Genomic DNA, 23,635 nt, shown 5'->3' with positions numbered 1-23,635 from the left:
AGAGGAGCCAATAAAATTTGGGGAACACAATTTGTGACAGAATATTGAGAGAATTCAAGAAGATAAGGTGAGAATTCAATATTTTCCCAAGGTTGAATCTGTTACATATTGGTTTTCTTTTTTTTTCTTTAAAGATTTATTTATTTATTTATTTATTTGACAGAGAGATCACAAGCAGGCAGAGAGGCAGGCAGAGAGAGGAGGAAGCAGGCCCCCCGCTGAGCAGAAAGCCCGATGCGGGGCTCGATCCCAGGACTCTGAGACCACGACCTGAGCTGAAGGCAGCGGCTTAACCCACTGAGCCACCCAGGCGCCCCTCACATATTGGTTTTCTAAAAACGATTTATTAAAATGTAAATCGGAGAGGTGGTTTTCTTGTTGTTGTTTTTAGTTTCTTTCAAAGAACAGAATAAGGCTATATCTTAGTCTCATGCAAAATAACAGTAAATGGATTGATAGTCTTATGTAGAAGGTTTTTTTTTTTTGCCCAATTTTAAATCAGCATATATTTGTGGGTAAGTGTGGCTCATTCTTCATACTGAAACCTGATCCTGATGCCGGTGTGCTGTTGACTTATTGAGAATTATGAAACACTCCTTGAGTTCTTCTAATGACTGTGCACCGATGTCGTCTTTGGTCGTTATTCTTCCATCAAAAACAAGGTTACTGAGATTATTTGCGTTTGTCTGCCATACTTCCCAGTGCATTTTTTCTCAATACTGGTCCAGTGTGGATAAATGTAAGCTCAGAAAGATTCTCAGCAAACTGGGGAGAGGGGATTGATGGAGAGACAGTGATGTAGCACTTATTGGCTAATACCTGACAATATGACTTGTCAAGTGACCCCTGAAGAGGTTTACAGTGTCTGAGTGGAATCAGACCCTGCAGTTCTAAGGCAGAGGTTCTCAAACCTTAAGGAATTATGAGTGTCACATGGAAGCCTTCGTAAAGATACAGACTTGCTCCAAGAAATACTGATTCTGTGGGCCCGAAATAAGGACTGGGAATTGAAACAATAAACAATCAACCTGGGACGTGGATCTTATTCAGGCGGTCCCTTGACCCCGCATTTTATCAGCACAATCCTGATAAGCATGTAAGCTCGAAGAGGACCTTCACCACGTGTCCAGAACACCATACGTTAAATACTCAGAACCTGAAGTGGGAAAGTAGTACCCTAATCTAAATAGTCCAGACAATTCTACTCAGAGGCGTCAGACGGACATGGGTCCTCTAAAACAGAGCTTTGTCGCTGAACAGATGATACGGTCTCACCTCCAGATCTTAGACCTGCTCTGTACAGACTGTCTCTTCCTAAGACATGCTGGCTCCTCTACCACTTCACGTAGTGCACTCTTCATCTGGCCTACATGGCTTAACATCTTCTTATCCCTCAGAGATTAAACATATTTGGGTTTTTTTTTTAAACTTCAGAGCCAAGAGTTGGCCATAAAGACCCTACATAAATAGGCCTTTGTCACCATCCACCAGGTTTTACATTTTACCAACTGAGTTTGTGTATTATCATCATACATCAGCACACAGAACTGTGCCTGACGCAGAAGAGCTGTGCAGTAACTATTTACAATCGTAACTAATTGATCAGCAATTGACATTAGTAACTGATTATTAATAATCAGTTAACACACTGGCTCATTAAATTGGATTATGCCAGGGGCAGGTGGAGGCAGGGTGGGAGCTGGGTGCTTGGTGCTTCAAAGAGAAAACGCTACTGGGCCACACAGGGTAGTCTGGGTCCCTGAGCTTGAGAATGAGGATAAAACCCAAGGAATGTTTCTGAATCCATTAAGTCTACATTTTTGAATAATGAAATACCATGAAGGGAAAACTAAAAGAATTTCTAAGAATTTTGGACTCATTTCACTAATGGTATTTAGAATTCAGATTCATAGACATAAGGGTCCCCATTCAAGCACCTGTACTTAAATTTGTTTATTGAAATTGCTTCAGCTGACATAATTTGTGCCTCTTCTATGATGCAAATACAATGAAGTCATATTTTCTATTTATAAATCCAGATGCAGCACGCTATGGAGCCAGACATAGTCCAATTCCAGTTTACGTAGGCATGGCAGAGAACAAGGAGTTCATCTCATCCCAGAGTCTCAGAATAGCTGACAATATTCTTGTTTCCTTCCTCCTACATCTACTCTGTCCCCTTCCATTCCAGAAGTCTCTCTTCTCCCCTTATTCTCAGGACCCTTCTTTTCCTGCCACATCTAAACTGCTACTCACCTTAGCTTCAGGCCTCCCTATTCTCACACTCTGCCAACTCACCTCAATAGAATATCGAGAGCTCAGAGTTAAGACTTTGACCAAATTCTCTTAGCGTCCTTGCTGGAGTTTTCTTTGTTGGGTAAGGAAGCCCACAGCCTTGCTTTTAGCTTTGGCCCGGAAACTCTTTGGAAGAGGGCCAGGGGCTGGAAAGACTGAATTACAGGTGGATTCCTGGTGTATTTCATTTATTTCATGTTATAGTACTTTAAATCATGATATATCATGATTTAAAATAACGTTATCATCATGTAACAGTAATGTTATATCATGGCCTGGTAAGCATTTATCACTCTGAAGCAGCAAGTCTCTCTGCTTTAGGAGTTGAACTCCCTTTGCCAGTGACATCATAGTAACTAAATAACATGGGGGTCCAACAGCTGAATACAATTCCTTTTTATCTGCCCCAGCTTGTTTATTCTTATTTATTTTCTTTGTTCTAGACGATGAGGAGCTAGAGGCATAGGAAATTCCAGAGACAAGCCCATGGGCACAGCTGAGGAAATATTAAAATAAACCCACTCAATTACAGGCAGGAAAGGGCGAGAACCTACAGTGGGCTTTTTATTGCAAAGTGTGTCTCCACACCAAAATATGGTCAAAAAAGATCATTTTCATTTTCTTCTATTCCTTAGATCATTTTGGGTTGAACAGCATTTCAGTTCTAGAAGCTCTACTTTGGAGCTCTTCGCCGGGCACAGTGTCTGACATGAGAGGTACAGAATTACATTGATGTGCCCTCATAGAGCCCATGGTCTAGTGGTAGACTTGGACAGGGAAACCATGATGTTAATGGCAGAAACAGGTACCTGGTAGACAAGAAGTTTAGAGGCTGGGGATATTAACAGGAAAAAAAAAAAAACCCACATACATGTATGAAAAACATATATTTGTAATAGTGAGAAGAAAATAAAAACCCAGCCTTGCAAACAGGATTTCTGAATTGTGTACTTGTGAAGAATTAATGTTTACCTAATCAGATAGGGTATTTTTAAAAAGATTTTATTTATTTGAGAGAGAGAGCGCATGAGAGAGCATGAGTGGGGAGAGGGGAGCAGAGAGAGGGGGCAGGAAGCAGACTCCCCACTGAGCAGACAGCCCGACATGGGGCTCAATCCCAGGACCCAGAGATCATGACCTGAGCCGAAGGTAGACGCTTAACTGACTGAGCCACCCAGGCACTCCTTTAGTCAAATAGCTTTAAACTACACTTTTTAAATATTCAGGGAAAATGTCTAATTAAACATAAACATATGTGTCATACATGTGTTGAGGATTTTTGCTTTTCCATTAGGTTTCAAGTTAATAACTTCTTATTTTAAGAAGAACCATCCTGGAGAACACAGCCAGTGTAAATAGTATTCAGCTTGAAAGCTTAATTAAAGATTCCAACGACTTTTCGGGGTTAGAGTAGGTCCAATTAAAATGAGCTGCAGTTTGGTTAATTGATTCTGGATGTTTCCACTGGGCTATTATGTTTGGAACTGTCTTCCAATTAATTTCCTATCAATTTACCTGCCATGCTATATCAGATATAATGAATTCTGGAACTTTACAACCACTAGGTATCCTGTGAAACTCGTGCCTAACCTTCCTACATGAAGGAATAAAACTAAATCTGTTCACTTACATAACAGTAGCGGGATCTGTACCTAATAGGTGCACTAGGTGATGAACAGAGACTGACTCCAACCCTTTCATCATGTTCATTACTCTCAGGAAGTGAGTCTAAGTGACAGATGCTATTGTCATGAAATATGAGCCGGCTCTTTCCTTTGCCAATTTTTTTTTTTTTTTTTTTTTTTTTGGTTTGTTAGCAGGAACACCTTTAATTTTTTAATGGCAAATTATTTAGGTACTGTGCTTGAATGTTATTGAGGATTAACTGGGAACAACTGTATATTTGCCCAGGGGCCTTAGAAAAGAAAGAAATCGAGATCCCACGTTTCTCTTTAAAATTTGAAGTTATAGAAATGTGTCTGGCAGAGTACAGGGGCTCTCCCTGACCACGGCACTGTGGCAGAGAAAGGCAGCTGAGGCTCTGACCACTGAGAGGAATTTGGAACGGGAAAGTGATAGCCCACGCAGGCTGGGCCCAGGACCAAGTCAGGGGACTGAAGGGAAAAAATGGTCTCCTGTATATTACGTACTGGATCTTTAATCCTGACCTACCCAGCCATCCTTGGGATGGCTTAGCCTCGAAGAAATGGTACATTAACGTACAGAGCTGTGAGACTGGACCCCGGCTATAATTTTGTCATGGAATATTCCTCATTGAGCATAATCCTAGGAGAGTCAAGGGGAGGAGGACTGTTCTCCCTTATGTTCAAAGAACTATTATGGCTGAAAAGGAAGCTAGTGTAGTAAGCAACAGTGTCATAGGGCAGAAAATGCTGGCACTGGTCCCTGAATCAAAGTCAGTGGTGAAAACAGGCCCTCGTGGTACTCCCAGCAGAAAAATGTGGGTCTACTTCGTTTACTCACATGCCAAGGCCACAGCACCTCTCTGGTTTGACCTCCTAAGGCATATTTTAAAGAAATGAACTGCCGGTGGTATGAGTCATAGTCTCTGCTCCTAAAAAGAGCCCATGTGAATTCTGATTTCAGTCAACAGTCACTAAGATTTGCTCACTAAACATGCAAAAGTACACTGAGTGCTTCTTAATCTAATCATGAAAAAGACATCTCAAGGAGGAGAGAAGAACACAATTGAAGTAAATGATATGATTGCATGAAAGAGAAATGTGGCTTTCATTGCACTGTGCTTTGGTGTGTGGGAACGTATTTACAACAAAAGAAAATCAGATTGAAATAAAAAATATTCAAATGTAAAACTTTTTGACATTCTCTTCTCATAACTATTTTAGCCTACAAAACATAAACTAAAAGTAAAAAGACAAATTCTAGAATATATTGTAATTAATAACCCCTGCTCATCAAAAGACACCATTATGCATATAAAAATAAAATCCAAAGAGAGAGAAGAAATTGGGAATAAATGTATCTGAAATGAATCCAAAATACACACAGAGTTCTTAGAAATCTTTTTTTTTTCAAGCCACAGTTGTGGCTTGAAACCACAACTGTGAGATCAAGACCTAAGCTAAGATCAAGAGTCAGACATTTAACTGACTGAGACACCCAGTACCCCCTTTTTTTTTTTTTTTTTTTAAAGAAGACAACCCTGTAGAAAATGGGCAACAGATTTGAATAGCCACGTCATAAGGAGGGTATCCAAATGGTCAATAGCTATTTGGCAGTGTCTCTTAATGCTTAACATATGCCCCTCTTATGACCCAGTAGTTCCACTGTTAGGGTACAGACCCAACAGAAATATAAGCATATGTTCACCAAAGGACCAGTATAAGGCTGTATTTGTGGTATCCAACTTTACAAGCCCACAAAAGCCTATCCACCCAAAATAAATCTATCTTTTTACTGGTATTGTCAGTTTCCCAAAAGATCCCTGGGTGACACTCATGTGCCACTGGCGGTGCGAACCAGCCTTCAGAGTTTCCATAAACTCAGAGCTCAATATTAACCTTTGTGTATGGTGATTACAAATGGTCTGCGCTAGAAGCTCGACAAGCATCTGTGGATTTGATGCAATTCAAATGCAATGCAAATGACTTCTGAGTCTATGTCAGGAGTTCTCACTTCTCTTCCAGGTCCGAGTCGCAAAGTACTGCGATGGAGTGTGCCCCATTTAAAAACCTGTCAGTAAAAGAATTTGGATTGCAAACAAAAATTGCAGAGCTTGTTGAATGAAAATCAATTCAAGGCTAATTTAAGAAGCTTCTAAGAAAAATGCTGAGTTTACAAACCAAAATAGAAAATGACCACTGTCACATTTCAGCTTAGAAAAAAAAATGATTGATTCTTTTCTCTCCATCATTTCCGTGGTTGGAGAATGTTTGCAGGGGAATGATAACAGCAGTGACTCTCGCCACTGAGTCCTCAGTGTAACAGGGTCAAGGGCATATGTTTAATATACCAATTAACATCATGCCACTAAACTTATTTTTTAGAGTAATAAATAGCACCTCTGAATAGGACTGTTCAACTCGGGTAGTAAATCACGCACATACAGAAAGGAGAAAGTGAAAGAATGTGAAAAGGTCAGGAAAGACCCAGTGCCATAATTAAAAGCAAGAATGGGGAAAGATGGGTTACAACTACAAGGTGAATCATCTTTTTTATTACAAAGAGCTATGTGATGGTTGGGATAGCGGGGAAGGGGAGGAGATGGTCACTGCACTGGTGTTCACTGGTTCTAATTTATCACATTACATTCTCGTCGACCGCTTTGACTTCTTCATACAAGGTTTTATGTTCATTATTTTATTACTCCTTCACGTTGCATGGCATCCTACAGTTTAGTTAACTGAAGACAATTATTCCAACATTTGGAACTACAGGGATTGCTGTGTTCTATAATTCTTTGCTGTAGACGAACCTAGTTCCACCTCCGAGACTCTCATTTTCTTCTTTCTATTTTAATTGTCATATATCATTGTTGCTCAGTTGAATCACATTTTTAATCATGCCTTCTATTTCTTTTTACTGATTTTGCTCAGAAGGTAAAGAAAGCATCAGTCGTGCCTTAGAGTTTCATTCTGAGATGTGGACACACTTTACAACAGCTTTTTAAGGGAGAGACTGAAGGCAGCGATTGGGAAAACATTATCAGGTGCTTTCAGGTCGTCCCATTCCACTAGTCACTTTTGAGCGAGCACCAAAATCCTTAATTTCAAAAAAATGTAATGTCAATAAGTATCATCAACATAGGCCTGGCTGTGGTAGCGCAGTGAGATGGAGACTATAATGGAAATAAAAATGAATATATATTCATATATCCACAACACTTTACTTATAGGTAAAAATGTTATAGATATATCTCAAACAAACATAGTTCTATATTATCAAAATTTCTTATGTTTCATATTTGTAATTTTATAAAGTAACTTTATTTGGTATTTGAAATATTCCACAATAGTGTTAATGTTTTCTGCCAAATTTGTTTATAAAAAGGAAGGCACATTTTTGGTAAAAGCTACTAAGTGCTGGGATACTAACATTATCTTGGACTAACATTAGCTTAGTCTTACAGTTTGGTCCCATGTTTATAAAGAACTGTGTTTCTGTGTAACTTACAACTATCATCACCATCATTGTCTGGATTCAAACATTATTTAGGAGTAAAAGTTACACTATAGACTTACTCTTTGCAGTTACATTTATCTCACTATATCCTGATACCCCAAAATGAATGACAGTCATTATGTATACTTAAAGATACTGATTAGCCATAATTATTTTTAAGATGGAAGGGTGAACTACAAATTAAACTCTTGAACTTTAAAGTGAGGGGAATGAAATTACTCTTTAAAATCTGAACCAGAAGATCATTTCTGTTGAATCAGAGCACAGACTCCCAGGCATCCCTGAGTCATGGCTCGGAGAACAGATTTAGCTTTAGAATACCGGAAGGTATTCAAACGTGGGGAAACAGTGCCCAAGAGAGTGTCCCTTCGATATCTGACCGTGTGCTGGCACAGAACATATGAAAAGAGAAGCCCAGTTTCTTGGGAGTGTGTCAATGTGGTGTGGGTGGGATCTCACTGAAGAAAAGGGAGAAAGGGAAATATTTTCTCTGGGCTGCGAAGAAGGACCAGCAATCTTTCGCAGCCTGGCGGGACTATGGTTTGCAGGGTTTATAGTATATAATCCAGACTGAGGGGTTCGGGAACAGCTTGAATCATCCTACAAATTATGATAAAGGAAGAGAATGAGAAACATGAACTTCAGTTGAAATTAAAAACTGAGAAATGTTGTGAGGATCCCAGGGACCTACAAAGAAGCACCTTGTCCCCAAGAAGATTAGCAGGGGTAAGAAGTAACACACTACCAGCAACAACCAATCCAGCACAAGCTATGTGTGTCTACACTTAAAGTATGACCCACAGATGGTTTTCACCATCTCCTCTCCAGCCCCTGCCACTGCCATCTCCCACGGGGACCACTGCTCTAGCCTGCTTCTACCCCATTCCCTCAATCCATGTTCCTCACAGCAGCAAGGGAGACGTGGAAAAATGTCCATTAGGGTGCCTGGGTGGCTCAGTGGATTAAAGCCTCTGCCTTCGGCTCAGGTCATGATCTCAGGGTCCTGGGATCGAGCCCCACATCGGGCTCTCTTCTCAGCGGGGAGCCTGCTTCCTCCTCTCTCTCTGCCTACCGCTCTGCCTACTTGTGATCTCTGTCAAATAAATAAATAAAATCTTCAAAAAAAAAAAAAAGAAAAGAAAAGAAAAGAAAATGTCCATTAGATCTTGCCACTCCTCTGTACCTCAGAATAAAAGCAAAATTCCTCCCTATGGTCTCACAAGGCCCAGTATATAACTTAAAGATGACTGACACCACACTTTCCCTCAGACCAACTCTCTCCTCCGACCACAAAGGCTCCTCCTCTTCACATTGAGTACGGTCCCTTGGCCAGGAATTCTCTCCCTTCAGGTGTTCACAAGTTCCCTCCTCTGCTTTCTCTGGCCCCTCTTCAAAGGTAAGGCCTTCAGAGAGCACTCCCCTGACTACCCCACTTCAGGTAGAAGCCCTCCCAACCCAAGTCATTTCCTGACATTTTATAGTATTTACCATCATCTGAAGTTGAACATACACACACACACACACACACACACACACACACACAAATATATATATATGTGTGTGTGCATGCGTGTATAAAATAAGTATTAACATCAAAAACTTATATGACAAGATCTATTTTGTCCTACTATTTACTCTTTTATTGGCTGCCTCTTGTCTCCTCCACTGAAACATACTATCAAGAATGCAGAGAGCTACTTTCTGGTCTCAGTAAGAACTACATTAAATTGGTTCTAATTTTCACTTGTTTTTTACTAGTTTTTTTATCTACTTTGCACTAATTCAGTGTAAGTTTTTAAATTAAAATTTAACCCCCCAGTGAAGTATTTTCATCTAGAAATTTAAAAAAATATTCTGATTTGTGTGATAGTAATGTTACAAATTGATAAATCAGTATTTTTTGTGTAAGTATAGTTTTTATTAACTTGGTTGGGACCCTTTCCTAAGACAGGGGCCCACTCATGTGGTAGAGGTAAAGACAGAAACAAGACACTGATGTGGCCTCTGGACAGCCAGTGACCTTCCTGTCCCTATGCCGTTTTAAAAAAATAAGAGTCCTTTCAATATCATCACAAATTGTCAATTTTCTTGGTTACCTGTGAGTAAAAAGAAGGGAATTATATAAACAGATTTGTCTTAATAGTGAATGTAACATTTTTTTTCAGAGATCTGTCTTTTCTTTCTAGTTTTCAGTGACTTGACTTAAACATACTAAAGATTTTAATTTATAAAACTTTCACTAAGGCAGTCCTCGGATCTGAACACATATGGGAATATCAAAAGCCTAACCAACTGCCACCATAAAGATGAAATCTCTTAGATATATTTATTAAAATTATAACACAGGATTGATGGCAAAAGACTCAAGTCTGTTCCAACACAGTCTTCTGATATAATAACAGTACTTCTAACCGTTACAACTTCCTGAAATCAAATTAAGGCCAGGATTCCTATCACACACACTATCTAGTGACTTCATTTCTATGAAGTTAAAATTCATACAAAGGATGAAAGTTCACGTTCAGGCGAACTGCAGCAGATTTCACTGAAAAATTCGAGGACTGTTTCAGCCTTCTCAATTTCCAAGAATAGTAAGGCTATTTCCAAGATACTGACAGATTTTAAATTGCCATAGCTTTGGTTGCAGCCCTTTCTCAGTTTTTGTATATCGAGAAATATCTATGTCAATTTCATGACCGAGTTTCTAGCATGTTACTAAAAGAAAAGTTATGTATTCCGAGTACTCCCTACTATTTCCATACCCTTCAATAAGTCAGTTGAGTGGTTGCAAGATTATGATTAGGTCATCATCTAGTGCAGCGCCCTACTCAGAGAAGACGCTCATTAACTATTTATTGAATGAAAGAACTGATGATAGAAATAAGGAGTATATAAATTCATTAGAAATCCCAAATGTGTCTTAGTCAAATAAGTCACAAATAGGCTTCTCTTTTGCAGTGAGGGTAATAAAACAAGATTATTAAGCAACGAAAGATATAAAGGGAATCTGTTGAATTTTGTATTAAAACAGAACTCTTAAAAATGCTTGAAATATAATTTCTGATCATTTATCATTTATTCTGCTTTATAGAGCTGCTGTGCCCTTATTTACATTAAAATATATGAGAAGTGATCAAGTAAGAAATAACTCCTTGAACTTAATGGTCGATGAGTTCTCTGAAGTAATTAGCAAAGACTGAAAATAAAACAAATGTTTCCAGAAGGATTCCGGTATCCGGTCTATAGAAACCAAGTGAATGTATCCAGGCAATAAAGGAATGTCTGGATATAAATAAATGCGAGGTCGGTGTTCAGAAGGCATCCGAACAGCGGGCAAATTGAGGAGCACCAGAAGAATCGATGGTTTATACACTTGGCTCCTGCTTTTCTTTTTTTCCTCTATTGGCCTGTTTTTTGACAGTGGTCCCTGTTTGGCATCAGCTGGAACTACAGGGAGGGTTCCTTAAATCCCATGAGAATGGAGAAAAACACCTCTCAACAAAACACTGAAAGTGCTAATGTAAGAAACAAAACAAAAACCAAAACCAAACAAACAAACAAACCCAAACTCGAACCAATTATATAATATTAAGAATCCAGGTTTAGGAATGAATCAACATAGATTTAAATCTCATTTGCTAGGCAGATGTGTGGAGGCAAGGCACTGCAATCCCTTGTGCCTCCGTCAGTTCATCTGTAAAATGGGGCTAACCCGTGTCACAGATTGATTACGAGGAAGAACCAAGAGCCTGGAACACGGGTTCTCAGTCAGCAGTGGCTCGCTGCTGTTACCGGCTGTCATTATTTCATCTTGGCCCGGCTCCGCGCTTCCTACGGCTCAGTGACAGACTGCCCACCATCAGAACTCACCCACGAAGAGCTGACTGTTGAGCTGTAAGAGGACGTGCCCGTCGGCGGGAGCAGGCTGCATCTTCGGTAAGAGCTGGTCCACTTGAAGAGACGCCTCCTTCATGTTCCTTTCCACCCTGACATGGTGCCACTGGTTGTCGTTGAAGTGCTTGGGTGACTGCACCGAGATTTCGAAAGGCCCATTCCCCACGTCAAATGAAAAGGTCACTACTGCTGGAGCTGGGAATAGGAGACATGAAGATTGTTCGACTTAGTCCATGTGCTGGACAGTGGAGTCCTCAGTACCCTTGGGCATATAGCACCAGGGCATAGCAACCACGAAACAGAAAGGTGATGGCTTAAATCTTACGGAAGGACCCGATGACATCAGTAAAGAAGAGACATGAAATGAGACCAGAAAGCACACTTTGAAAAAAACCCAGATTTTAAGAAATTCATCCTCAGAGTTAATTTTGCATATTGATAGAGCAAAACTATGTAACCAGGACAAGAAAACTAAATAGCATCTGGCATTTTATGTAAAAATAATTTTTATACTGATTCAAAGTTCATCTAATTTTAAAAGCATGTAATATACATTTGATATTAAGATACTAACAGTGGCCTAAAAGTATACCAACATTATATGGCATACGAAATTATATGGCTGGTTGATTTAAGTAATTGTGTAGTTAACTCAGAATTTTTAAAACATTTAATTTTTTGGGTTTAAAACTCTTCTTAAGTTGGTTTTAGAGAATACCAATTGTTTTCCCAAATTATCACGTTATATATTATTTTCTTGCAAAAAGGCCAATTTAATATCATAGATTTTTTTCCAAAAGGACACAATGAAAAGATTTAGCTGATAAAGTTGAAACACAGTCGTTTCACAATTAAAGGATTTACTATTAAATAGAATGCCACAGACTTCTAAGAAAAAGGAGACTCACAGCGTAGCTCTATCCTTATAAAATCGGTAATCCCCAGGTTCTCTAAAAATACCCCAGATGAAGCTGTTGTCTTAAAAAAGAAAGATACATCTGCACTAAGTTCTCCATGGAAAGTAGGAAAATGAAGGTATGAGGCCTCAGTATTGAAGGAAGCTGAATTCCAAAATGACCCTGTTTAAAAAAAAAAAAAAGGAAAAAATCAAAAAGAAAAATTCATAAAATAAAATGAATGGCATAATTACATTTTCTATTTTTAGCATTTCTATCATTAAAAATATCGCTAATTTATACAAACCTGCTTCTCTTTTTCTATTAATTTATTATACAAGACGTGAGTTTAAAATTGGTGATCTTACAAAGGATGGCAATCCTGGATTCCTTCCAACATAGGAGAGGAATGAACATGGCAGAAATGGTCTGAATGTCTTATTTTACAGAAGAAAATCAGCCTCACCCTAAATACTGCCCTCTGGCAAAGTGATATGATAAGAATCTGCCAACCATTAGTTAATAGACTTAATTTTTTTTATAACTTGAAAATTCAAACACCTACATTCCTTTGAATAACAAAAAAATCTAAAGAAGCTCAAATCACTTTTTGTTCTGACACTTCTAACACACACACTTCACAGACTCACACCTTGAACTAACTGTTTTCATTAATGGGCTTTGCAATTTTCTAAACTGAGACTGGCATTCAAAATAGTCTCAACTAATTAAAGATCAGACACTACTTAGGTCTGTGCTTTGCTGATCTCCTCATGAAAATGCTCTTTTCATTCAAAATTACCTTTGACTTTGCTTGTAATAGTGAAGTGGATAAAGAGCAGGAAGGGACTCTGAAAAAGTTTAAAAATGTTCAATATAAGGAGAAAATGTTTAAAAGGCTGGGGTATAAATGAAGAGATCTGAGAAAAACTTATGTGGATTGTAATTTAATTACAATTTCTGTCCATATGCAACTTCTTATCTTCACTTTCCATTCATTTGGCTGTTGTATCATCGACAACTTTCCTCTTGAAAAAACACGGTGGGACTCCTCTAGCTGGCCGTATGGGAAATAAAATATAAATGCAGAGGCATGAGGTGACGGAGTGAGATCCAAGTGGCTATGTGTGGTTGATGAGAAGCGCTATTAGAGAAATCAACTATGCATGCTGCTGCCACCAGCAAGCTCTCGACACATCAAATATAAATACATAGAGTTTTAAGCAACCTGCTTCCGTACGCACTCACAGCATTGGTTAAAATTCTATCTAAATTACCTTTCTGGAAGACGTATTGATCCACTGAAGTTAGAAAACAGTAATTTCAAAACAATGGCTCATTATGTTTTCAGGGAACAGATACCAGAGTTCAAAATCTCAAAGTCGACTCAGCTTCTATCTGTTCCTTAGATTTTAATTTATTTTCTATAAATTCTGGACCAAATAAGCAGTGGTTGTATCTATTTTACTTTTTCTGTTTTTCTTAGGGACCTGATTCAAAAGTCAATTCTCAGCTCATCTGTGAACAATTTTAGAGCTGAATTTATTCAGCTGAGAATACACTTTAAGGGCTTTTTTCCCCCCTACAGCCAAATGAAACTGTATTACCTGAGTTTGCCAAGCCTAGTCTTTATTTCCATTTTACAGTTATTTCTACGCTTAGACATTTTGATCTCTAGGAATGAATGCAAGAAAATGCAAAGTATCAAGTCAGGGATAACAACGCACTCGTGTTCTTAAAAGGTCTTACCTGACCTATTTTTAAAAGGATTTAACTGCCTTTCTGTTGAAATGTGATATACATGAAAATTAAAGTTGTAACTCTAAATTATGGAATATTATTGAATCTTATCCATTTGGTCAGATTAAAAAGAACACTCAGAATTCCTTAAGGGTTTAAATTAGATAATATCATTATTAGACATAATATTTCAGTTGTTTCATTTTAATATCATAACTAACTCAATAAAGCATCCTATCGAGGGCTTCAGGGAACTGGTCGAAACAAAGGAACAATTCTTTGAATGGCTATCTTCACAATGAATGTTCTTACAGCCATGGAAACAATATATTACCTTAGGTAGCCTAAACATTCTCACACACATAATTGTGTCTATTTTGTCTAGTTAGCAAACCTCATTGTGCAGATTCTCAATAGGTAAAAAATAGAGAACATTTGATCGGAGTAAGAAATTGCTGCTAATTCAAAACAATTATAAAGAAAGCAAAGGCCAATATTTCCATGATCGAATAATGTTTATGGCATATGATACCTCAGCTCTTTACAGACTGCTATTAAGAAGCACGGAGAGGAATGTGAACTGCCTCAGAGAAAGGAGGGGAAAGGGAGGGCGGCAGAGCGGAGCCCAGCAGGCGGGCACCAGCAGGAAGCTGCAGGTCTTCTGAAGACAGAGTTTCTGGCTAAGGTGGTTTAAAAATCCTTAAGCTGCACAAGTAGCAGCTTTGAATGCAATCACTTGCTGGATTAGTCAGGAGAGTTAGATCCCTTTTATTAGCCCAACAAAAGCAAATCAGGGTGTGTTATTCTACACAACTCACTAATGGTTGCAAATAATTTTAAGTCATTAATAATTAGTGTATTTTCAATTAAATTCAGTATAGTGTACTAAAAATTTGGAATGATTCCTTCAGGAATTCCACCTGTTCTCTTTCAAAAAAAAAGGGGGGGGGATGGATAATGGGATCCATAGAAGAAGGGGTAGGAAGGATTTAATTTAATTCCATACACAAAGTAAAAAGAGCTCATTCAGAAAAATTAACTAGGCAGAATGTCAAGATTAGAAGTAATTTAAAAAATATTCCTTTTGCTAAACTTTTATTTATATCATAAATAAACTGTCCTTTAAAAATAACAGATTTATTGAGACAGAAAGTAGATTAGTGGTTTTTCTAGGACTGGGGAGACAAGGCAGTTGGAGAATGATAGGCACTAAGGGGCGCAGAGTTCTTTTTGGGTGACAAAAATATTCTAAAACTGATTGCGGTAATGGTTATACAATGCTGTGAATACACTATAAGCCACAGAGTAGCTCATTATACATACGTGAATTATATGGTATATAAATTATATCTCAAATAAAGCTGTTTTTAAAAAAGAACAATATTTGAAAAAGCTGTTATTTTTTAAGGCACTCTGTTTTACTTTTAAAAGCGGAATGCATATGACATGCTAACACTACTACCTACCTTTCTTTCTTCCTTTCATTCTTGAGGTATGATTGACATGTATATGTAATGTATACAACTCGACAAGTTTGGTAACACTAAGTTTCTTATGTAAACAAAATGAAGCAAAATACAGAAACTCCAAGACAAGGGATAATTTACTAGTCACATATCTTTCTGAATGTGGAACAATCATTTTCAAGAGCCAGAAATACACTTTCTTTCACTAGTATTTTTATTTTGAGATAATTGCAGATTCTCGTGCAGTTGTAAGAAATAACACAGAAAGATTCTGTGTGCCCCTTAGCTAGTTTTCTCCGTAGGCAACACCTTGCAAAAACACAGCACACCATTGAAACCAGGATGTTAACACTGACACCAGTCAAGACGCAGGAATCTGTATTCCTTATGCTTCTCTTTTACAGCCACACTGTACTTCTCCCCTGCCTCCCCGCTTCTGTAACCCTGTGACAACTCCTAATCAGTTCTTTGATGTCATCTGAAGAATGTTCTATAAATAAAGGCTTATGGTATGTAGCCCTTTGAGACTATTTTTCACTCAGATTTACTCTCTGAAGATAAGGCAGGTTTGTGTCAGTAGTTCACTTCTTCTTCTCGCTGAGCAGTAGTCCATGTATGAAAAATTAGTTTAACCATTCTTCTGTTGAAAGACATCTGGATTGTTTTTAGTTTTCAGCAATTAACAGACAAAGCTGCTATGAACATCCATGTACAAGTTTTCATATGAATGTAAATTCTCAGTTCTCTGGGATACTGCCCAGGAGTACAGTCCCTGAGTCGTATGAGAGTTGAATGTTTGGCTTTTTAGGAAACTGCCAGACTCCTTTCCAGAATGGCTGTATCATTTACATCCCCAACAGCAATGTGTGAGGGTTCAGGTTTCTCCATGCCCTGGCCAGAATTCTGTGTCACTACTTTTTTTCCAGCCATTTGAAAGGTATGCAGTAACATCTCATTGTGGTTTTGATATGCATTTTCCAGTGGCTAGTGATTTTGAGGGATTTTGTGTGTTTAATTGCCATTTGTGGCCTTTTAATGAAATCTCTCTTCATGTCTTTTATCTAGTATATCTCTGGCTTATAGATGGCCACCTTCTCCCATGGCCTTTCCTCTGTGCACAGGTGGGAGGAGAAACTCTCTGTTGTCTCTTCCTCTTCATATAAGCACACCAGGCCAACCAAATTAGGGCCACACCCTTATGACCTCATTTAACTTGAATTACCTCCTTAAAGACCCCACCACTTAATACAGTTTTATTGGGGTTAAGACTTCAACATATAAATTTTGGGGTGGGGAAACAATTCAATCCATAACATCCATATTTTAATTGGATTGTTTCTTTTTTCCCACTGTTGATTTCTGAGGATTCTTCATATATTCTAGTTACTAGTCCTTCATCAATTCTCAGTCCTCACCTTACTTAATTGATCAAAAACAATTAACATAGTTGATTATTTTCCCCTCCTTGAAACATTTTTCTTCACTTGGTTCCAGAATACCAACACTCTTTTGCCTTTCTCATTAGTGCTATAATTCTGTTCCTTTCTTTCTTCCTCTTTCCCTCCTCAACCTATTAATGTTGGAACGTCCCCAGACTCTATCACTACACTTCTGCATCCACAATGACTCCTGCTGGTCCATTTCATGGCTTTAAATATGCTGATGACTTACAGAAACATATCTGAAGCCTGGAACTCTCAAACTAACAGCTCCACATCTCTATCTGTATGCCTCCATCATAACTTTAATATGTTCAAAAACCTGAGTTCTTTACATTTTTCTGCAACTCCTTGACCCCAGCAATATTCTCCCTCTTGAATAATGCCAATTTTGTGCCTCCAACTGATTATCTGACCAAAAACCTTGGTGTTATTCTTGATTCTTCTGCAACCTACATTGATCCATCAGCAAACTGTATTGCTTCTCCTTTTGAACTGTTCCCATACTACAACTATCATTATTGTACCCATGGCCTAAGCCACCATGATCCCTCAGCTGGGTTGCTGATATGGTCTTATAAATGGCCTTCTTGCTTCCACCTTCCCCATTATATCTCATTAAAATGTAAATTAGAACATACCAACCCTCTGCTCAAAATTCTCCAATGTTTTCCAATCTTATTGAAGTTGAAAAATAAAGACCTCTCAAAATCCTCAAAGATCTGACCACCAGATCTTCTAATGTCTTCCATCATTCCTTGCTCCCTCTGCTCCAGATATTCTGACCATCTTGTTTTTCCACGAACATTCCCATCTCTGCATGGTTACTCTGGCTTCTTCCTCTCTCCAGAGTACTCTTTCACAGATATACACACGCCTTTCTCCCTTATTTCTTTCAGATTTATATTCAAATGTCACCTTCTTAGTGGGCATTTTATAACTATTCTATTTAAATTTTCCAAACCTACAGCCCCCTCACCTCAACTATATTGTCTTCACAACACTTACTAGCATCTATCATATCATATATTTTACTTACATATCATCTACCTCTCCCCCAAGAGAACTCAAGCTCCAAGAACGCAGACACTCTGTCTATTTTGTTCCCTCTGTGCTAGCACTCTCTCTCTTTCTCTTGAGATGTGGGGAAGGCATAGTAAAATGTATGGGCTCGATAAATATTTGTTGAGTGAAATTATGAGATTTCCTTTGTCAAAGTAGCAATAAGAAAGGTCAACTTGTCCCAGTTAGTTTGTATTATGTGTATCTTAATAAATACACTCAAATTCTTAGATAAACTACTAGAAAGAAGGAGGGGAAAGAGGAGAGCAGAAGAGAGAGAGAAGAAAGAAGAGAAAAAGGTGGAAGGGGTAAAAAGATGAAGAAACTTCAGGAAAATTAAATAAAGAAAAACCTAAGAAGAGAAAATAAAAATATAAAAATTAAAAAGAATTTCCTAATGGTAGAGGATTAACAGACATAGTGGAACTTGCAAAATTATATGATTATCTGTTGAAATGGAATTGATCCTCACTCTTTTTAATGGTTTATATGTAGTCTGTCAAATGGAACAGAACTTTGTCCAATGGAAGAGAAATTAACCAAATCACTAGTCAATATCTTTCTCCAGTCTACGAATGTAACTTCTGCAAAGTTATTTATTGCCTACATGCACCTTTGATTATTTAATGCATTTTGGGCAGCTGTGATTTCTCAGACAGCTGAACAAGTCGATGCAGACAAAATGAAAAAAAAAAATTCATTGACAAGACTTTTTTGGAACAAGAAACTTAGAACAATAATTTCTAACCATGTAAGTTTTGGGGGCTCCTTCACGGACATAAAAATTCAACAATGAATTAACTGAGAAATACACTGAATAAAATAATTAGAAAAATTCAAATGCCAGAGTTGAAAAGACTACCTTGTTCAGATTAATAAACTGAGAGCAAAAACTTAGATCATGTTTGCAACAACAAGCTTCTTAAAAAATTTACATTTTATATATTTTACAACATCACATCCAATTTCAGGAAAAATTAATGGCAATGCACAACACTGAGATGCATCCTTGTTAAATTACTGACCTTTAGGGGAAATTATTCCGTAAAGTATTCGGTTAGAAAAAGCCAGTCATCTAGCAGGTGAAAAAAATCAGTTTGTCTTCAGCATACAGCAATAGTCAGTATCAGGAGACAAAGGAGCACTATCCACAAATTTCCGAGAGGAAGAAAATGTGTCCAGCCTATTTGTGTGTGTGTGTGTGTGTGTGTGTATTAAAGCAATAAGCAGATATCCTCAAATTTGAAAGAAATCTGAGAATAAAGCACACATAAACTTTTTTTTGAGGAAAAATAAAAATAAAACCTACTTTGTAATGAAATATCAGCCAAAAGCTATCTATAAAAGCTGTAGAAGACAAGATGACTGCATCTCTCAGTGCAAACAAAAGTACAATAATATGTACAAATGGTGAAAGTCACAAAGTGTGACCCCCCCCCAAACGTCACCCCAGTTTCTAAAAAGTCCAAATGTAAGGTTACATTATCACTCAGAAGTTCCTAGAAATATACTCAAGGTAACTGAGTTATATAAGAAAAGAAGATAAATGAAAACATATGTTCACAAAAACCTCATACCAAATGTCCACAGCAGCATTATTTCTAAGAGCCAAAAAATGGAACCAACCCAAACGTCCACCAACTGATTAATGGGTAACCAAAATGTAGTCTATCCATACAATGGAATATTATCTGGTGATAAAAAAAATGAAGTGTTGATACATGGTACAACATGGATAAATCTTGGCAACACCATGCTACGTGAAAGAAGTCAGTCATAAAAACCACATATTCCATGTTTTCATCTAAATGTTGTTGACTGGGGTTGGAATTGAAGTGGGAGGGAAACAGGGAATGTTTGTCCAGTGGGACTAGGTTTCTTTTTGGGGTGATGAAAATGTTCCAAAATTGGTTGTGGTGATTGCTGCACAGCTCTGTAATCTACCACAATGATTAAATATACTAAGATACGATTAGATTGTATACTTTAAATGGGTGAATTGTAAGGCGTGTGAATTATTTCTTACTAAAGCTGTAACCAAAAAAAAAAACCAATATAAAGTTAAACCCACAAAGTTTGTTTTAGAGTTCTGAGGCAACAAATATTTCCAAGCACATGCAAACTCAAGTGCAACACTCATGGGTCTTCTGGAGAGGAAACAGAAAACATCAGCTACCTGACAAGGCAATCCAAGAAGAAATAAATCAAAATAAAAAATCATTCAAGAATACAGAGGCTAAAAAAAAAAAAAAAAAGAATACAGAGGCTATGATGATAGACTAGTGGCTAGCATTAAGAATAAACAACGACAGAAATAACAGCAAAATTAGCAAAAAGGACAGGTGGGGGAGAAAAAGGAGAGGAGAGGGAAAATGAGTGCTACTTTTCCCATTTTTTACAATAGATCAATACTGCCATTTAAAAATGAATTTAATATGAAACCTAGTGACTCCATAACCTTTTAAATTTTCATAATCTTTTCTTAAACTTTAGTGGGATCATTCAAGTTGAACATATATTTATGAGATATATAAATAATGTAAAGCAATTCCCTTGGCTTCAATTTGGTTTCTCCTTTCTCTGTCAATTTCCATTAATAAAGCTTTGGAAACTTATTTCTCAATTCCTTTTTTTTTTTTTTTTGTCCAGGATAGTGCTTCTCAACCTGAGGCAATGTCGCCCCAGGGGACATTTGGCAATTTCTGGAGACATATTTTGTTGTCGCAACTAGGGGAAAGGTACTACTAGTTGGGAAGAGGGATACCACTAAGTGTCCATCAATGCATGGAACAGCCCCCAACCATAACAGGTCAAATGGCAGGAGTGCCAAAATTGGGAAACCCTGCTCCAGAAATATTTAGCAATTCCTGGAATAATATTCACTGGTAGTCATCATTATTTGCGAGCTGCATGACTCTTGGTAATTATTACACTCTTTTTTTTGGCATTTCTGAATATCTTAAAATTTTATAATAACTGTATCAGTTAAGTCATTAATATTTAATATTTAAAATAAATAAAGGTATGCATGTGTATAAAATTATCACAAGAGCATATTATTATAGACTTGAGAATTACCAGGATTACCGGTGTCAGAAAAGTGGAAATTTTCTGAAAGCATTAGAGAGAATGTTCGCTCACATTTGTGCTTGAATATCAATTACTAGCTAGTAATGTAAGTCAGAACAGAACACAAAATAAGAGACCACAAAATATTTTTTCCTCCAAGAAGTAGAAAGTATTTCAGTTTTATAAAGACACTGTATTATTAGAAGAGTGAAAATCAAAAATAATTAGTATTAAGTGAAATCATGTACTCATTTGAAAACACTTCACTGCTACAAGTCCAAGCGTATTGATGAAAAATGATTCAGATGGAACTAGATTCTCTATGTACTATACGATTTTTCAAGTGGAGTAAGTCTTTCAATATAATCTAAACTCTTTTCATTAAAAGTATATGTTTGCACATCATTTAATTGCTTATATAATCAAAACTTTGTTCCTCTTACGAATAATTCAAAGCTACAGGTTTCTTGAGCTGTGTATGATGGATCATTCTCATTCTTCCATAAACTGCTATTTATCGATTATCTTTCACATAACAGGTAATGTACTAGGTGCCATGAACACAATAATAAATGAGCAATGGATCTGCTCTTGAGAGGCTCAAAAATAATTAAAAGCCAGTATGAAAAATATATCTTTGTAATTTGTTCAATATTATTTGAAAGTGTAAGACGAGGCTCTCTAGAGACCTTTGGGAGGCTTCATGGCAGAAGGGTTTGAACTTGAGTGTGACAGGTTTCAGTACATGGCTTGGGGACATTTTGTGGATGGAGGAAAGCAAAGGAAAGGGCAGTGGTCATCAGGGGTCCATGAGGTTTCTTCCTGCTGCGCGACGTGCAGAGGTAGGGAGAGGACTCTATAGATGTCCTCATGATGAATGTCAAGAAAGCATTTAACCAGTGTAAGCACTAGCTGGCATGCTCTCCAGCTAATTTTTATGCATGCTGAAGTTGAGGAATTAGCAGTCAAGAAGACTTGGGATGGTACCTCAAAATGAGGATGTTCCTACTGCTTCTAGGGGAAAGGAAAGTACATGGGTAAGCCCTCTCATTAGTTACAGTCTCTCTGTTAACCAGTAAACCCAGATGTTTTCCTGTGATTTTTTCTTTTGACTCTTTTGCTTCTACAGTTAATATAAGTCAGAAACATATTCAGCAGGATTCTACAAGCATCTTGAAGAATAACCATATTACTAAAACCTTTCCTGTTTTATGAATTTACTTCTGCTATTTTTTTTTTTTAACTGAAGGACAGTTGACAATGTTGGACAATGTTACATTAGTTTCAGGTGTACAACACAGACACTTAACAACTCTATACTATGCTGTGTTCACCACAGTGTAGCTACCATCTGTCATCATGCAACACTATTACAATGCCATGGACTCTATTCCCTGTTCTTTCTCTTTTGTTCCCAAGGTTTATTCATTCCATAATTAGAAGTCTGCTCCTCCCAATCTCCTTTATCCATTTCACCCGTCCCCCCGCCGCCCTCCCCTCTGGCAACAACCGTTTTGTTCTCTGTATTTATGGGTCTGTTTCTGTTGTTTTGTTTTTTAGATTCCACATGTAAGTGAAATCATATGGTATTTGTCTATCTCAGTCTGATTTATTTCACTTAGCATAATACACTTTAGGTCCAACCATGTTGTCACAAATGGCTATACATGTTTGTTTGTTTGTATGTATGTATGTGTGTATATGCTGCATATATATCCATACTGCATATATAATCCATACTGCATCTCTCCATACTGCATATATTTTGGGTATTACCTCTTACTGGATATATCATTTGCAAATATCTTCTCCCTCTCAATCTGTTGTCTTTTGTTTTGTTAATGGTTTTCTTGCTGGACAAAAGCTTTTTATTTTGGCATAGTCCCAAAAGTTTATTTTTGCTTTTGTTTCCCTTGCCTGGGAAGACATATCTAGGAAAATGCTGCTAAAGCTGATATATAAGAGATTACTGCCTGTATTTTAAGGAGTTTTATGGTTTCAGGTCTCCCATTCAGGTCTTTAATCCACTTTGAGTTTATTTTTATGTATGGTGTAAGAAAGTGGTCCAATTTCACTCTTTTGCATATGGCTGTCCAGTTTTCCCAACACCAATTGCTGAAGAGGTTGTCTTCTCCCCCTTGTATATTCTTGTCTCTTTTCTTGTAGATTATTTGACTATACAAGTATGGGTTCATTTCTGGGCTCTCTATGCTGTTCCATCGATCTATGTGTCTACTTCTGTGCCAGTACAATACAGTTTTGATTACTATGCCTTTGTGGTATACTTGAAATCTGGGATTGTGATACCCTCCACTTTGTTCTTCATTTTCAAGACTGGTTTGTCTATTTGGGATCTTTTGTGGTTTCATACAAATTTTAAGATTATTAGTCCTAGTTCTATGAAAAATACAATTGATATTATCATAGGGATTCCAATGAATCCGTAGATTGCTTTTGTATATGGACATTTTCACAATGTGAATTCTTCTAACCCATGAGCATGGCATAATCTTTTCGTTTGTTTGTATTGTCATTTTTTTTCACCAGTGTCTCCTAGTTTTATGGTATTTTTTAAGTGAACCAATTTTTCAATTAAGTAATTACCATCCCT

The 23,635-nt window shown here is 37.5% G+C and overlaps 1 protein-coding gene across 6 annotated transcripts in view; it reads right to left on the bottom strand.

Moving 5' to 3' along the window:
- LOC111152888 (contactin associated protein like 4) overlaps positions 1-23,635 on the bottom strand; it is a 240,396-nt gene that overhangs the window by 22,548 nt on the left and 194,213 nt on the right. For all 6 annotated transcript variants that reach the window (XM_022511606.1, XM_022511608.1, XM_022511611.1 and 3 more), the window contains 2 exons: positions 12,261-12,431; positions 11,329-11,547 (listed from right to left, as the gene is read on the bottom strand). In XM_022511606.1, coding sequence (XP_022367314.1) covers positions 11,329-11,547; positions 12,261-12,431 — 390 coding nt within the window. The remainder of the gene's footprint in view (positions 1-11,328; positions 11,548-12,260; positions 12,432-23,635) is intronic.

Source organism: Enhydra lutris, unplaced genomic scaffold (genome assembly GCF_002288905.1).
Source record: "Enhydra lutris kenyoni isolate GAN:26980312 unplaced genomic scaffold, ASM228890v2 scaffoldscaffold30, whole genome shotgun sequence".
Classification (NCBI taxonomy): Eukaryota; Metazoa; Chordata; class Mammalia; order Carnivora; family Mustelidae; genus Enhydra; species Enhydra lutris.
Note: the sequence above shows the minus strand (reverse complement) of the source record. Positions and strands in the feature narration are given on the sequence as shown.